Source organism: Podarcis filfolensis (genome assembly GCF_964270895.1).
Source record: "Podarcis filfolensis genome assembly, chromosome: 2".
In the NCBI taxonomy this organism is placed as follows: domain Eukaryota; kingdom Metazoa; phylum Chordata; class Lepidosauria; order Squamata; family Lacertidae; genus Podarcis; species Podarcis filfolensis.
Window position 1 is genome coordinate 120,479,997 of NC_139605.1, and position 17,010 is coordinate 120,497,006.

General features: G+C 46.1%; 1 protein-coding gene across 12 annotated transcripts in view; it reads right to left on the bottom strand.

Annotated features, from left to right (window-relative positions):
• ARHGEF25 (Rho guanine nucleotide exchange factor 25) overlaps nt 1-17,010 on the bottom strand; it is a 70,070-nt gene that overhangs the window by 21,242 nt on the left and 31,818 nt on the right. For 10 of the 12 annotated variants that reach the window (XM_083599633.1, XM_083599637.1, XM_083599629.1 and 7 more), the window contains 4 exons: nt 8,062-8,375; nt 3,877-3,954; nt 2,410-2,537; nt 1,567-1,633 (listed from right to left, as the gene is read on the bottom strand). In XM_083599633.1, coding sequence (XP_083455759.1) covers nt 1,567-1,633; nt 2,410-2,537; nt 3,877-3,954; nt 8,062-8,375 — 587 coding nt within the window. The remainder of the gene's footprint in view (nt 1-1,566; nt 1,634-2,409; nt 2,538-3,876; nt 3,955-8,061; nt 8,376-17,010) is intronic. The other 2 variants (XM_083599634.1, XM_083599632.1) reach the window with 1 other exon arrangement.

Consider the following 17,010-nt stretch of genomic DNA (forward strand, 5'->3'; position numbering starts at 1 on the left):
ATATTCAATGCCCAAAGAGCATGTCCAGTCCTCATTCATCTTTTTTTTTTTTGACAACCCCCTCTCTAAGTTTCTTCTCCCTGAATATTTTTTGAACTTCTTGCAAACCCTGCAGTTCTTCCAACCTGCTGATAGCTTCCTCTTGTGTGTTTAGCTACACATAATGAGTCAAACTTCTCTGTTTTATGATTCCTGGTGTCAGATTGTAAAGATTAGAACTTTTTTGTTTTTCTGTTTTTTTTGACACCAGGAATCATAAAACAGAGAAACCAATAGGAAAACACTTCAATCTCCCAGGACATTCTAGACAAGATCTCAAAGTAGCTGTCTTATTGCAAAAGAATTTTAGACATACACTTGAAAGAGAAGTTGCTGTATTACAACTCATTACCAAACTAAAAACTATGGAAAGACCTGGTCTGAGTAGAGATATGGGATTCATGTCCCATTATACATGCTAAAGCTAATTTTGGTCATCTATCCCTTTAAAAATCCCTTGCCCTTCCCTGTGGAACCAACTGCCATCATTAACAGTCATCAACAGTTATCAACATTAACATTAACATTAACATTAACATTAACAGTTAACATTAACATTAACAGTCATCAACAGTTATAAGGTTGAAGAGATGTCTGCTTCAGAGTATCTGAAGAAGTGTGTATACACACGAAAGCTCATACCTAGAAAGCTTATACTTAGTTGGTCTTTAAGGTGCTACTGGAACATCTTTCAATAAAAATAAAAATATTTTATAAAATAAAATAAAAATATTTTATCTTTCATCATTTCAATAAAAATATTTTATCTTTCATCATTGTTATTGATTGACAGCTCAAATAAGGGGGACTATTTATCCATGTAAAATCAAGTTATGGAAATAATTTCTACAATTTGTGACTAGAAATCATGGGGCAAACTTGAGTGTGGATGAGCCCTTAGTTAGGTCCCCTTAGTATACACTGAAGAAAACTTAGTTAAATGCCACACTGATCTTCCCTTGTTTTTAAAACAAAAAAGGAAGAACAAGAAGCCTGAGATCCTTACTGGGGTCCAAATACTGGTACTTTTTTCAGATTTAACCCTGCTTAACATTGTCTGTGGTCAATGTTGCTGCCAGGCAAAAGTCATTCGGGCAGAAGTGTGAAAAGCGGGGAGATTTCTGCTCACAGAAGGCAGTGGTTTTGGATGCCAGAACACTGTGTGGGCAGGGGTGGAAACACTCTTATTTCTTTCAGAAAGGGTGGGGCATAAAACTACTAAAATACCAGCATATGGAACAGACTGGTGGGATGTGGCAAGAGCCAGCAGCCTAGGGGCCTTGGGTACATGGGAAGCCCTCTGTGGGCTCTTGGGACTGAGCCTGATCCTTTATCCACCTTTCCTTCCTAGGTTCCTAGGACAACAACAGGGGGGTCGGATCAAGAAACACAGAGGTGAGCAGCAAGCAGTGTGCTCTCTCACTGGAAGACAAGCAGGTTCTTGCCCAAGGTCCCACAAAAATCTGGAGACGGCCCCGTTGGTGGACAGAGGGGAATCAGTGCCTAAAATGGAGTGGATGTTGGCACCTCCACAATCTGGCCCAGGTCCTCCACGTACATCTTCTCAGTCTCAATCAACTCCCTGAGAACAAACCTGCAGGGGAGAGGAAGTAGCAATGTCTAAGGGGGAGGAACCTCACTGTGTGACCCCCTTCCCCTCTATTTCCCCCTCCAATCTCCCTTTCCAATGCCACAGGCACGCTGCCAGCCTCCTCAACACAGGCCCATGCATGACCCACAGGAAGGCCCCTGCCAGCAAGCTGCTCAACGTTACAGAGGCAGCAGGCATACCACCAGGACAACATTACGCGGCCATGGTTCCCCCATCATACTCAATACATTTGTAGGCATGAATATGCAGACAGCCAGGGGCCACTCCACAAAGACAGAATGTGTGCAGTGAAAAAATGAGGCACACAGCTGCCTACCTTTTATGGGGCATGTGTTCAACATACCGTATTTTTCGCTCTATAAGACTCACTTTTTCCCTCCTAAAAAGTAAGGGGAAATGTGTGTGCATCTTACGGAGCGAATGCAGGCTGCGCAGCTATCCCAGAAGCCAGAACAGCAAGAGGGATTCCTCTTGCTGTTCTGGCTTCTGGGATTCAGAATATTTTTTTTCTTGTTTTCCTCCTCCAAAAACTAGGTGCGTCTTATGGTCTGGTGCATCTTATAGAGCGAAAAATACAGTACTTGGCGCCAAGGCCCTGAATCCGAATCCGCTAAACTTGTGAAATGGTGCCTGTGTTTGTGGGTGGGTTTTGGTACCCACCAGGTCTGTGCATCTGCTCTCCCCAGCAGAGGCTGCTCCTCCGCCCCCTGCCCTTCCCACTGCTGCCTGGAAATCGGTGCACAAGAGAAATCACTTACATACTCTTTTCTAAGGCACTGAGCCTCTCCTCCTCTTCCTGTTCCTCAGAGGCTGGGGGTGGCATAGGAGGTTGTGAAGTGGGCTCGGGGTTTGGAGGGTCACCAAGGAGCAGAGAAGAGTCAGGGCCCTGCCATGAGAGAAAGGGGGGGGAGAGAGAAGAGCCCATAACACCTTACAACATTTCACATTGGGTGGATTAACTGGGGAAAGGGGCACTGGGGACCCAGGATGAGACGCAAAATATATTGTGTGGGCTAAGAAGGTGTAGCAGGATCTTCTATTTCCCCTAAGCTCACTCACAACACATCAGGCTCTGAAAGATCAGGGGAAGGAAAGAATGTCCATCATAGATCCTGGAACACTTCTCCAATTGGGAGCAGATGTCCTGCTTTTGGAAATGATTGACTGATCTGAAATAGAGCTGAAAACTAATTTTGGAGGAAAGCGTTTCAAATAAACTGCAAATCAAATGACATTCACCTAAACATATTCTCATTGGTTTGTTTTATTCGAAATGCCTATATCTATCTATATCTATCTATCTATATATATAGCCCTACATACTGCCTCTACATTGGAAAGAAACAAACCATTCAAATTAATTTACAGAATCATGAAGGAACAAAACAATGTGTCTTCATAATCCTCAGATTAATTCCAAAAATTTATAAACACATGCCATTTGTTTTCATATTTACTTGATATCATCCTCTTTTCCAAGTCATACTCAAAAAAGTCATTTTCATTAACTGCACCACATTCCACAGTTGTTTTATTTCTAATCAGTTTCTGTTGGAACCTGCAGCATTTTCCATTTTGCTATTTTTGCTAACATTAAAACAATCTGGTGCTTTGATGGGCATGTTCTAGGATGGCCAGCTATGCGTTGCACAGACACAAGCCAGCCCCCCAAATGATTTGCGTCACAAAAAAGGGACACCAATTTGCATGGAATTGTTTGTGGAAATACAGTCCATCTCACCATGGTGGGGAAGACATAAAGTGACTTGTGTGCCCCTCTCCACACTTCCTCTTGTTTGCCGCCCCCCACCCCCACCTCCCCAAACCACTCTTTAGCATTCAATCACAGCAAACAGCAATTTGGGATTTCTCTGGACTGGCATTTGCCTGGGAAAGAAGTGGGGCAAGAGCAAAATCGCTGGTTGTGTCTGCTGAAGTCTGCTGATAACATTTGATGGGCAACTTCAAGGCCTCTGCTTTCTCCCTTTTATGGTCTTTTGCCCTTAAATTAGACATGGACTGGGAAGCCCTCAGAAAGAGAACATGTTCAAATATAGGACTGCCCCCCCCTTCAAAATAGAGGACTGTTCTCTGTAAAGTAGGACACATAGCTACTGTAGGCCTCTCTGGGGTCCCATGGAGAAGAAGGGGATTGTTGCCCCCTCAACCTGGTGCAAGACAACGTTGCCTCTTACTTTGCTCCCATCAGTCCCCCTGCAGCTCACCTGGGTGCTTTTTCCTGAGCCATCCCCTTCTAGCTGGCTGGAGAACAGGGAAAGGTCTGGGAGATGAGCAGTGCTATCCTGTAATGCAAGGGAAGAATGTTAGACAAGGATGGCAGCCCAGCTCAGCCTTCTGGGGGCCACAGGGATTCCCCCCCCCCATCCCTGTCCAAATCATCAGTCATCCTATGAGAACTGCATTACTAGAACCTGCCATCCAAATTCCCTGTTCGTACTGTTAGGGCAGAAGGCATGGAAGCCAACAGTGGGAGGTGCCAGAGCCAATGACAGGCAGATCCAACTATGTAATTCTCATTTTCTCCCCATTCTTCTCTCTTGCTCAGTTGTGCAGGAACCAATACTGAGACCAGGGGCTCATCCATACTTCCTCAGGTCCTGCTGTTTGGGGCGCAGGAGTGGGGAGCCACTCAGACGTGTTCCTAGAAAGTGTGGGTCAAGCGGGAAACCCCTTGGACCTGCTCTAGGCAAGGGGTAAGTGGGAGTGTGGCACTTTGTTTTGTGCCACACTATCCAGGCACAGGTCTCTGCTTCGAAGATCCATTTCTGAGCAGCATTTTTTTATTTTTACCCGGAGAAAACCCGCATTTTACCGCAAACTATGTTTGTTGTTTGCTCTGATTCAGTGGTAAAACATGGGTTTTCCCAGGGAAAGGACCAGGACGACGACAACAACAAAAACTGCTTGGATGTGGAGCTTTGAAGCTCAGACGTAGAAACCTAGCAGGAAAGGAAGTCTGGATGAGCCCTAAGGAGGAGGAAGCTAACAGTCAGTGCCACTCTTTGGAATAAGTAAAAAGGCAGACAAGTGCTAGGAGCAAAGTGAGGTTGGTGCAGCAGTGCCTTCCCCGCTCTGCTGGACCAGCCACCACTGCAAGCATTTGCCAGTCCGTACTACTTACAAATCAAACTAGTGTTCCCTCTGTTAGCACCTTTCCACAAATGTGTATAGCAAAATTCGAACAGCCCCTCGCCTTCTGAAGGCCAGTGCACAAGGATCCTAATTGTGCAGCTATCCATGGAGGTACAGGTCAGTTCTGTGTCCAGGGCAGCTGTTTACCAGCTCCATCTGGTTTGCAGGATGAGACCCTACCTGCCCGCAGACTGTCTCGCCAGAGTGGTGCATGCTCTAGTTATCTCTTGCTTAGACTACTGCAATGCGCTCTATGTGGGGCTACCTTTGAAGGTGACCCGGAAACTACAACTAATCCAGAATGCGGCAGCCAGACTGGTGACTGGGAGCAGCTGCTGAGACCACATAACACCGGTTTTGAAAGACCTACATTGGCTCCCAGTAAGTTTCCAAGCACAATTCTAAGTATTGGTGCTGACCTTTAAAGCCCTAAACGGTCTCGGTCCAGTATACCTGAAGAAGCGTCTCCACCCCCATTCTTCTGCCTGGACACTGAGGTCCAGCACCGAGGGCCTTCTGGCTGTTCCCTTGTTGTGAGAAGCCAAGTTTCAGGGAACCAAGCAGAGGGCCTTCTCAGTAGTGGCACCAGCCCTGTGGAACGCCCTCCCACCAGATGTCAAAGAGAAAAACAACTACTAGACTTTTAGAAGACATATGAAGGCAGCCATGTTCAGGGAAGCTTTTAATGTTTGAAAGACTATTGTATTTTAATATTTTGTTGAAAGCCACTCGGAGTGTCTGGGGAAACCCAGCCAGAAAGGCGGGGTATAATTATTATTATTATTATTATTATTCAGTGTTTTCCTTTGCCCATATACAGGGGTAGGGAAATCGGCAGGGGACAGCTGGTGGGTGGGCAAGGCATGTTTTCCCCTAACCACCAATTAACCCCTGTAAATGCCCCTCCCTGACCATTTTTAATTTATTCCAACCCCCCCGCTGCGTTTGACAGCTTGAAGTAAGCCCTGCAGAGGGGCAAAATGTCCTGGCAGAGGCATGGGAGGGGTTAAACCCTCCACTCAGGTAGTTTGACCCTAATGCAGCAAGAATAAAGCAATATTAGCCTTTAAGAGTAATCAGGAGTGTTTATTCTGCCTCCTCCAGTATTCTTTAAAAATCCAAAATTTCCCACTGGGATACTTAAATCCTTCAATCAGAATTATGTAAATCAAGTGCAACTGCTTAATTATGCACCATCTATTCTCTTTCCATTATTTGGGATTTTAAGTATCTCAATGGTGTTTGGTTTTAAAGCAAAAAGGCACAATGGGGGGTGAGAACAAGGAAATGGAACATGCACCAGTCATGTAAACTTAGACAATTTTTGTCAAAAAGGGGGAAAATAGGGTGTTTAGGGTTTGCATATGGGTGTTCTGATTTATATCCTCACTTTGCTCAAAAAGAGTCCAATAACTATCAGGTAAAACAACGAAATAAAAAACCAACACCTTAAAAATCTACCCCCCCCAAAGAAAACCCCAACAGAAGCAGAGATTTCTAAATGTCACCCAAAGGAACCTGATAAAAACGAACCAGCTTCCAACAAAATTAAACCCTTAACAAAAGGGTTAAAAATGGAATTTATACTGGGAGGGGGAGACAAAATAAGGTGTTCAGGCAGGCTTCCCTTAGGAATTTCCAAAGCTTGGGTGCAGCTACCAGAAAGGCCCTCACCTTGCTTCCAACCAGATATTTCAGGGACTGTTGGGACGCACAAGATAACTTCCGTTTAAGATCTCCTTAAACTGGTAGGCTTGTATTTGAAAAGGCAATCCTTTGGATTAATTTATTGTTTTGGATGAGAATATCACTAGAAAGCACTTTCAGATGGGCCTAGAAACATTTTTTGTTTTTTCCCCATCTGGTGTCAGGAAAGAAATCAGGCTGTGGCTGCGACACACACAAAACCTTTATATTTGAAGCACGTTCTTTCCCTCAAAACTGTAGGTTGTTCAGGGTTGCTGGGAACGGCAACTCTGCAAGAGGCAAACTACACTGCCCAGAATTCTTTGGGGGAAAGGATGTGCTTCAAAGATACAGTATGTCAGAGGACACCCACATCCTCTATCACAGCACAGAGATGAGCAACTTACAAAATGGGGGAGCGGAAGAGAGATTGTTTTTTCAGCCCACAAACAGCAAAGGGTCTTATAGGCACTATGGACCTTTGGCTCCCCCTCCTGTTCCCCCTGTCTACAGCAGGGCTAGTCAATGTGGTGCCATCCAGATGTTGTGCACTACAACTCCCATTATCTAGGGGACACCAAGTTGACAACCCCTGATTTGCAGTGCCTGAGCTAAGTGCTGCTGCTAGGTACACAGTGCCAACCAAGCTTTACAGGACAGACCTCCACATTCCCCAGCCTGGTTCCATATTAAAATGAAATTCAGCGACCTCTCTGCAGGAGAGGGGTGAAGAGAACTGGATTGAAATTGCAGAGGAGAATTAGTAACCAGGGGAGATTCATGCAGGGGAAAGTACTATAGCTCTGGTGCTTCAGTAGTTACCTGCTAGGATGAGAAAGGAGAAACCCACACCTCTCCTTCACACAGACACACAATATATTAGAGGTTTATTTTTCCAAACTTCTTGCGCACATAAAGAAAAGCTGCAATGAAGCAAGAATGCTGGATGGCGCAGAGATCTGTCATTTTACATATTCCTTGGGACAATTCAGTGATGGGTGTCGTCAATGAGTTCTGCTCGTGTTCAGGATTTCACCAATTACCACATTTGGCCTTGCAATTTTCCTCCCCCTTGCTGCTTTGGGCAGATTATGGAGGGGGGTTGGTGGTGGTCTTCTCTTACATCACGTGGCTTGGCTTACTGATACCATAGAATTGTAGAGCTGGAAGGCAGCACAAAGGTCATCTGGTCCAGCCCCCTGCAATGCAGGAAACCTGCCCACAGCCCTGGGTGGGCTCGAACCACAAACCTTCTGGTTAATGGCCAGAGACACTGACCCGCTGCACCACAGAGAGGTGCTCTGTTTGCTTTGCAACAGCCTCTGCCAACCCAGCACACCCTCCAGATGTTTTTGCCTGCCACTCCCATCAGACAGCATGGCTAGTTTGGTGGAAGCTGGTGGACACTGCTCTATGGGCATACCTGCGTAGGATGTTAGCCCCCCTGCTTCTGGCATGTTTCTGTCTCAGTTGCCTAAACTCATCTGCAGGGGGCTTGTGGCTAGCTAGTCCAGAAGGGAAAACAAGACAGCTTCTAGCTCATGGCAAGACAACTATTTCTCTGCTCTCACCGTGCCTACCGACTCCTGCGGCGGGACAGCAAAGGGCCCCTCTGCTTGCCCCAGAAGGCCCAAGTCGATGCTCTTGCGATCTTCCTGGCGCCCGTGCCGCCGAGCCCGGCCCTCTTGTTTCCTGAGTGGGCGTTCGCCCCGAGGTAGCCCGCCGGCACTTAGCTTGCGCACGGGGTTGGTCAGCCATTTCTTGAGGGTGCTGACCGAGTGGCGGGAGGCGGGGGAGCTGGGAGCCGAGCTGCTGGATGCCTGTGGCTGGATGGAAGCCACGGAGGCAGAGATGCTGCCATCGCTGCCTGCGATGGAGTAAGGATCTGCAGGGAGAGGACAGGCACAACCAGTGAGTACATGGACTGATTTTGTGACCTTCTCAAAGCACACACAAATCTGGAGGCGCAGAGGCCGTGCTTGCTTCCTAAAGGGGAAAGAGGCTGGTCTCGAGGCTTCCCGGAGGAAGGCACACCCTTTGGTCTGGAAACCCTTCCTCCCAATTTAAGAAAAGGTCACTCAAATGCATGCACAAGGCAGGAACGGAACACTTTGCAGCCCTCACAGGCATCCTCTCAAGGGCAACGTGCAAGAGGCAAAACCTGGGTAGAGGAATGGATGCAACTCTTAACTTTGCAGAGTAAGCTACACTCTCCATACCCATCTCACTCCAACCAGGCAAGCCTGGTTGTCATTACAGTTCAGTGGCACATTCTGTCAGGGGCTGGGCGGAGGAGGAATAGTGGAGCTGGCCACACACATGGAGGAGGAGGAAGACAAGATAGACAGGGGTTTGAGGGAGGTCACAGCTCAGAAGCAGATGAGGGGGAAACCGTGTGAGAGCCAGAACAACACCTGGCTGACATATCATTGAAAACATTCCAGACCCTCCATCTCCCAGAACCCGCTGAGCCTTAAAAGTAGGAGAGCAAAGAGCTCAAAGACAGAGGGCACGTAGCAGCACCCGTAGGGGAGGTGATGATGATGATGAATGAGTACACCTCATTCACTTGGGACAATGCCATTAACCAAGAGCTGGCTTCTATAGCCTCTCTCTGTAAAGACTGAAATAAAAAAGGACTGTAAGAAACTTTTTCTTATCTTATACTTTCCTGGGCAACCAGCTGGGAGCTGCTGACAGCATCCTGACAATTCTGGACATGCAAAAGCAACTGAAGAGGGTCCACAGGAGGACACGGGGCAAGTGTGGCCTGGGGGGAGTCCTGAGGGCTGCATTAGAGAGGCTTGGAGGGCCCCATTGACCTGAACTGCTCCACCTGAAATCTAAGGTGTTAGAAGGAGCAGGCCAGAGCTCAGTGATGAAAACACATTATTTGCAGGCAGAAACTCCCAGATTCAAGCCCCTGGTATTTCTAAATCAAGGCACTGATCAGACCCAGACCCCCTTAGCTTCAGCAAATTATTATTTATTAAATATGCATACTGCCCTTCATCCACAGATCTCGGAGCAGTTCACAACAAATAAATACAATATAAAAGCACAAATACATGATAAAAACTAGAACAAAATCAAGCAAACAATCCAATACAACCCCTCCCCCCCCCGCAAGATTGCTGTACTGTGTGCCTCTCCAGATCGTAGCCCTGGCCTGTGAGATCTGCTCTGCATTTTCAAATAGCTGCTGGAGCTTACAGCCTCTGCCCTATCAGTGTGAGCATTCAAAGTGAGTACAGAAGTGAACAGAATTACATCACTTTTGATGGTTCCCACCCTCCACCCCGCGAAAATGAATTTCTCCACTTTGTAGAACAGAGACCTATTGGAATGCACATGGGAAGTAGGTGGGTGGTTTCCGCTTCTCTCAATTCACCACTATTCACAGGGCAAAACCCCACATGGCTCCTTCAGCAGCTAACCTTACCTCCTTCAGAGCCATTAACACTTTATTAAGAAGACATCACCTTGCGCTCCCCTTGTTGCAACTGAACATCGCTAAACTTTGCTAAGCTCCACACCTGCACTGTTATGGGGCATGGCCTTTTGGGTTCTTATACACATGATGCCTGATCAGGCTACGAGGTCAGCTCTGCATCCATCTCCTTTGCAAACTCAGTTGGAACAACGTCAACACAGTTTGGAAGTGGTCAAAAATATATATTAGTGTCACTCCAGCGCTGTTAGAAAATGGTAATGCCCAATCTCAACATTTAGAATGAAAAGCTGGAAATTGCAGGGTTATGTTCACTTGAAAGCTGTGATAAACATAGCAAATGGCCTTAAAAATTTGGTGAGAGGAAAGCAATTGTATTAGAAAATGGCGGTGTAAGCTGGAGAAACACAACACAGGCATACAGATCTATGACAGCAGATTCAAGCAGCTCACATCTCAAGATACCTACTTACAGTTTAACATCATGCAGACACTTTGCTCTTCCTCCAAAGAGGTTATACCTACTTCACATATGCATGTGCCCCACTTGGCATTTCTCTACACTTCATTATTATATGCTTGGGGTACAATTTAGTAATTATTTGGCAGTTGCCCCATCAACGAGCTACTTGTGAATGGGACCGTCACAGAAACACTATGCACAGATGAAACTTTCATTTCACAACATCATCTCACAATGCAAGGCTTTTATACAGAATCAGTTCCCACATTCAACTACCAGTCATCAGATTTAAGAAAAATGAGTGTTGCGCACGTGCGCGCACACACACAACCCAGGCACTGATGACTGGCAGCTTAATCCATTTATTACACTTTGATCCCACCCTGCCACCAGGAGTGCATATACTTTTGTATACACTTCTCTTCTTTCCATCTTAGCCTCACAACAACCCTGTTGAGATAGGTCAGGTTGAGAGAGGAGATCACCCAGTAGGCTGCATGGGCAAGGAAAGATCTGAACCCGGGTCTCCCTGGTCCTACTCAGAGACTCTCTCACTTAACCGTACCGAATTTGTGAATGAACTTCCATGAATGTTGCCAGTAATGTTCTGATGGGTCTGAGATTGCCTGTTTGCACATGCAAATCAACAACTTGATGTTGCAGTCATGAAATGATCAACAGGAAGATGCAAACTAACCCTCTTATCATATGTAGTAGTGGCTCAGATGTGGGTCCAAGTCAGTGTCCCATCTAACTAACTTAAGAGGGCCAGATCTGCTTAACTTCAACAGCAGAAGTTTGTCTTTAGCCTATTTTCTGTATAGTCTTGTGAAGTGGCCCCATGTGCCTAGAAAGATGGGCATGGATGCATGCAGGTGGGCAAGTGCAGAAAGATGTCTGTGTAAGCGAAGCAGGCAGCAGGCACGGGTGAGGAAAGGGCAGCCATGCTCCCCAGAGGAACTCTGCAGGAACAGCCTAGCAAGCGCCCAGCAGGAGGCAATAATGCAATGCAGCGGGATGACACCACCTCCTGAAATAACTGCCTGCATCAGGAACCCAAGATGTGTCAAGCCACAGGCACCTGACCCCACCTTGGAAACTGACATGACAGTGTGAGGGATGTCGCTATGGCAACTGGCCAGCAGTACATATGTCTATGACATTGCTAGGACCAATTGCTAGGCTTAAAAATAACCAATTAGCACCTGCAAAGTGCAGCAAACAATGCCTTCTCTGCAGCCTGCTACCTCATTCTCCCAAAGTCTTAGGCCAACTTCCCACTCAGGTGGCAAACCTGCATCTGGGCTAAAGTGCTTCAGACTGCAGATGAGAGGTCATATGGATTGAATACTCCTCCACATAAAAAAATCCCACCACGCAGAAAGCTACTCTCCATCACCAACACCACTCCAACACTCCAAATTTCTATGTGGAGATAGTTTAAAAAAAGAAAAATCTATGTGGAGAAAATTATTTTGTCTGCAGGAGCATTTAGTCACCCAAGACTCCCCCCATCTACAACCTGAGGCAGGTCAGCCCAGAAACAGACCAAGCACCTGAGTAGGGATGAGACTCTAGACCTCCGCCCAGCCTCATCCTGCTTGTTTATTGCACGCACACAATCTCTAGTTCCAGGTTCTTTAAGAAAATATCAAAAAGACTAGCTAACACAAGACCCAAGCATGCCGGCAGTCTAAAATGACATCTGGAAAGAGTATGTGTAGCCACTCTCTGTACTCTCAACTAGAGCACTAGAGGTTTAACTACTTCTTTCTCAAAATTGGATCTATCACAGCTAAACTTAATTCACAGCTCATGTTGGTGTGTAGCACATGCAGTATTTTGGAGGAGGTACAAACAAACAGTAGTTCTCGAAGCTACAAACATGAGTCTGACCAAACTGCGGGAGGCAGTGGAAGACAGGAGTGCCTGGTGTGCTCTGGTCCAGGGGGTCACGAAGAGGCAGACACGACTAAACAACTAAACAACAACACAAACAAACAAACAATTCTTCCCATCTGACTGGGTTGCCCCGGCGACACTGGGCAGCTCCCAACAAAAAATAGTAAAAACACAATAGAAAACAAAGCCCCCAAACAAAGGCTCAAACTACATGTTATACATGGGCCCAGTTAGCACATAACACCCAGCCAACCCATGGCTTAGTTTAAACTCTGTAGCCTCCCAGTGAGATTGCTGCCGTGTTGCTCCTCCCTCTGGTACTCTTGCTGCTATGAGTGAAGCCATGATTTAGTGTGTTGTCTGAATTGGGGCTCGTGGTTTGTCTCCAAGACAAACCGTGAGCAGTAAGCCATAGAACAAACCTTCATTCATGGAAGTTTTTAATGTTTGGTGTCTTATTGTGTTTTAATTTGTTGGAGACCGCCTAGAGTGGCTGGGGTAACCCAGTCAGATGGGAAAACAAGCAAGCAAGCAAACAAGCAAACAAACAAACAAACAAACAGTTACAGCTTGTGGAACAAACACTGAGCTGGGGATTGAAAACCACACTAAGCCAAACCATGGCTTAGGTCACAGCAGCACTGCAACAGAAAGACTGGAAGAAGAGTAAATTAGCTGCCATCTCCTCTCTGAGTATCTGCACACTATTGCACTCATAGTTACAGGTAACTGTGTTGGTCTGCTGTAGCTGTGTTGGTCTGCTGTAGTCGAAACAAAATTTTAAAAATTCCTTCCAGTAAGTGTGCATGCACACGAAAGCTCATACCAATAACAAACTTAGTTGGTCTCTAAGGTGCTACTGGAAGGAATTTTTTTTATTTTATTGCATTCATAGTACACCATAATTCAGCTCAGAATTACATAAGAACCAGGTCAAAAGTTGCACAGCACAGCTATGTCTATGCTTTTTCTTTATTTGTTTTTAATTACCGGGGTGGATTAGGCAGTGTGGGACCACAGGATGTGGGAAGACCAGCCCTAACATTAGGCAGACAGAGCTGACCATCTCAGGTAGAAGATGCTCCAGGCATTGGTGTCAGCCACCTGAGAGTACTCTTTCGTCAGAGGCCAGAGCTGTGTCTGCTGTTCTCAGGTGCAGTGGAGGACACTATCCCTAAGATTCCTGTGCGAGTCCAGCCCACAACTATAAGAGAGCTTTGTTTACAGCTAGCACCTTGAGACACCCAGTGACCTTGGGGCAAATGTAATTCAGGCTTGCAGAACTTCAGGAGCTCATCAAGCCAAAGGCAGTCCTCCAGAAGCTCAAGATATTTTGGTGCCTGAGGCAGAAAGTCCAAATGGCACTCTGCACTGTGATAAAAATAAATAATACACTAAATCATCAACAACATTAGCTGCTTTTTCACCATTAAATAGCTCCCCACCTCAGGCTTACCCTGTCTAATGCCAGCACTAACCTTGACCAGGCCTAGCATTATAAAAAAAAGAACAAGTTGCTACATATTTGGGCACAATATGTGACTAGTGTGTGTAAAGGGGGTGCTGAGCTCAACAAGTCACAACTGTTTGTACAAGTTGTCTGTAAAGGCACCATCTCCTGCAATCTGATTCTTGCTGGCCTCTCTAAAAAAAAAAATTGGCTAGAAGTATCACAGGAGCATCACACACTCTGAAATATAGCAAACAAGGGGTAAATGGCCATGTTCAGACAAGATTTGTGCCACAAGAGAAGGCCGCCCTTAGCTGCCTGCTAACCAAGCTAATGTCCCTCTGCTGCTTTCCCTCCCCACCTCCACCCCCTAGTTCCATGGGCGCCGATGGGGCAAGAGCCTAATATTGGCGGAGGAGGAATGTGCACGGCACGTTCCTTGGCAAGGCCTGCATAGCTCTGGCTGCGCCATCCACCATCTGTTTTTCAGGAGTTGAATGTGCTGGTGGGTGGAGCCACGTGGGGGGGAAGGAGAGCCTCAGAACTCAAAGGCTTTTTTATTATTATTTTAAAAACACATTTTCTCCCTCTATTCAGCACCAATTTTTCAGGGATTTCTAAAGACAACAGTTCCCTCAGGCAGTACAACCACCCAGCGGGGAAATTTTTCCACATTCTATTTTCAGTCAGTATCAAAAACTGCACCCAGGGAGGGTTCTGAGATGGGCTTACTCTGAGCCCAGAGCTGAGTATGGAAGGCTCCAGAGCCCATTTTTCAGCATCAGGCTCAGCCCCTAGAACAAGTGAAATAATGGAACAGAAAAACTCGTAAGCATGTGGAAAGGGTCTTTCTGTCTCTCCTTTCGCCTGCTCCATAACAAACCAAGACCATAACTGGGATTGGACAGCAGGGCCTTCTTACTTATTGGGTGTGATTTCCAAGCGTCTGTCTTATAGGACAAAATAACTTATGGACTTGAGAACTCCTCCATGAATCTTTGACAAATTCATTGGTGGCTGAAGCTGTTCATGGATAGTAGCCACAATGGCTGTGTACTAGACTAGTATCGGAGGCAGTGTGGTGGAGAACAACATCAGGAGAGGGCTTTGGGCTCATGCCCTGCTCGGTTCTGGGTTTCCCAAAGGTATCTGGATGCCACTGTGGGAACAGGATGCAGGACCCATTAAATCCATTTGCCACATTTTACAGAGAGAAGTTCCTTTGCCTCTTGACAAATTTGTGGAAGAGAAAGCTATCAGTGGCTACTAGCCAGTGTTGGAGGCAGTATGCTCAGTTGGTGCAGCACGAGACTCTTAATCTCAGGAGTGTGGGTTTGAGCCCTATGTTGGGCAAAAAAAATTCCTGCATTGCAGGAGGTTAGACTACATGACCCACGTGCTTCCTTCCAACTCTACAATTTTGTGATTCTGTACAGTCTCTGAGTACCTGTGTTGCTAGGAACCACAAGTCGGAAGAGTGGTGATGTGCTCAGATTCTGCTTGTGGGCTTCTTACGGCCATCTGGTTGACCACTGCGAGAACAGAGTGCTGGACAAGATGGGCCTTTGGCCTGCTCTGACATGGCTCTGACATTAGCTTCATGAGCCTCAGCCATTCAAATATGGAATACCTGAAGAGTTGGACACAACTAAATGACTAGACAACAACAACAGTACTACAGGGTTTCTACTGGAGATGGGAGATTCCAAGGGGAAATGCATACCCTTTCCACAGGACACTTTCCTCCATTCCAGCTTGTAAGATACAAGAGTAAACCAAGAACACTAGGTGAATGGTGACAAGAGATTCTATCGCTACTTTCTGGACAAATGTTAAGGCACTTCCATTTTGTTCCAGGGGATTATAATACAGTGGTACCTCAGTTTTCGAATGTAATCCGTTCCAGAAGACCGATTGAGTTCTGAAACGTTCAAAAACTGAAATCTCAGTACGGAAGCCTCAAAATGGAAAACTTAATACGGAAAACTCAATACAGAAGCCGCATTTCTGGTTCGACTTCCAAAGCACGTTCAGAAACCAAAGCATTTACTTCCGGGTTTACGGCGTTTGAAAACCGAAATGTTCATCAACGGATACGTTCGAAAACCAAGGTACCACTGTATTCAAGAATAAGAGGCATTAATCTAATATGAGGGACATCTGGCAACATGAATGTAGCTATCCAGTCAGCTCTTAGATCATCAATCCCAGACTGCTGAAAACATTATGATTAAGATATGAGATTTTTATCTTAAAATTCTTAAAAACCACAAAATGTCAACTTTATGCCTCTGGGAAACTGCAGCTTTAATGGCAGGCGGGCCTGTATTTTCTAAACCATATCCCCTCCAAAGTATGCAGGTTTGCAATTTAATGCAGGGCCCAATTCACTGGAAGGTTCTGCTGCGGAAGTTCATGGAAATGCATAGGCATACAGAAGGAGTGCCATGTGGATTGCGCCCTTTCCCCCCAGTAATGAAATCAAGAATAATTATTTTATCTCAAGCTCTCACTGTATGCTCCATCCTCCTCCTTCCTACAACCTCTTGAAAGCATTCGCCAAGGGTGCATACTCAAGAAGACATTGTGCAGACTGGTATATTCTTAAAGCTCTTTAATCTCCTTGCCACCATAAGGTGTTTCTACTCAGATCATGAAAGAAATGTATTTCATTCTAAAGACTGGAGTAACAGTGTCCAGAACCAGTACTATACAATGGAGAAGGTGTGTGTGTGTGTGTGTGTGTGTGTGTGTGTGTGTGGCCAGTCTTGCTGCAAGGCTTCTGCTGCCAGGGTAGCAGGGAAATTGCCTGCAGAGCTCCCACCCGCTTCTTTTATTTCTGTTACTGAACATGGAAAAGAGATGTGTGCACCCAATATAAAAAAGGAAGGGGGAGGCATGGGTGTAGCCAGGATTTGTGTTAGGGGGCAGGCTTTATAGGGCGGGGACCTCAGTTAGTCAAGTATTTTTTACTGATTTACTTGATGGGCGGCAGCTGTCCCCCACCCCTCCTTGGCTATGCCCATGGAGGGGCGGGATTCACAAGATTGGTGTGGAGAATTGCTACTGGTTTAGGGGGAGGAGGGAACAGGCTTGTTGGTTTTGCAAAGCTTTTCCTTCCTGTATCTTAAAATGCTGTGCAAGAACTCTGGCAGAACAGATACAGTGAGAGATCATCAGTCTCCAAGGCTGCAGCCCTATACACACCTCTCTGAGAGGAAGTCCCCCCAAAAATAATTTGCATCACAAAAAGG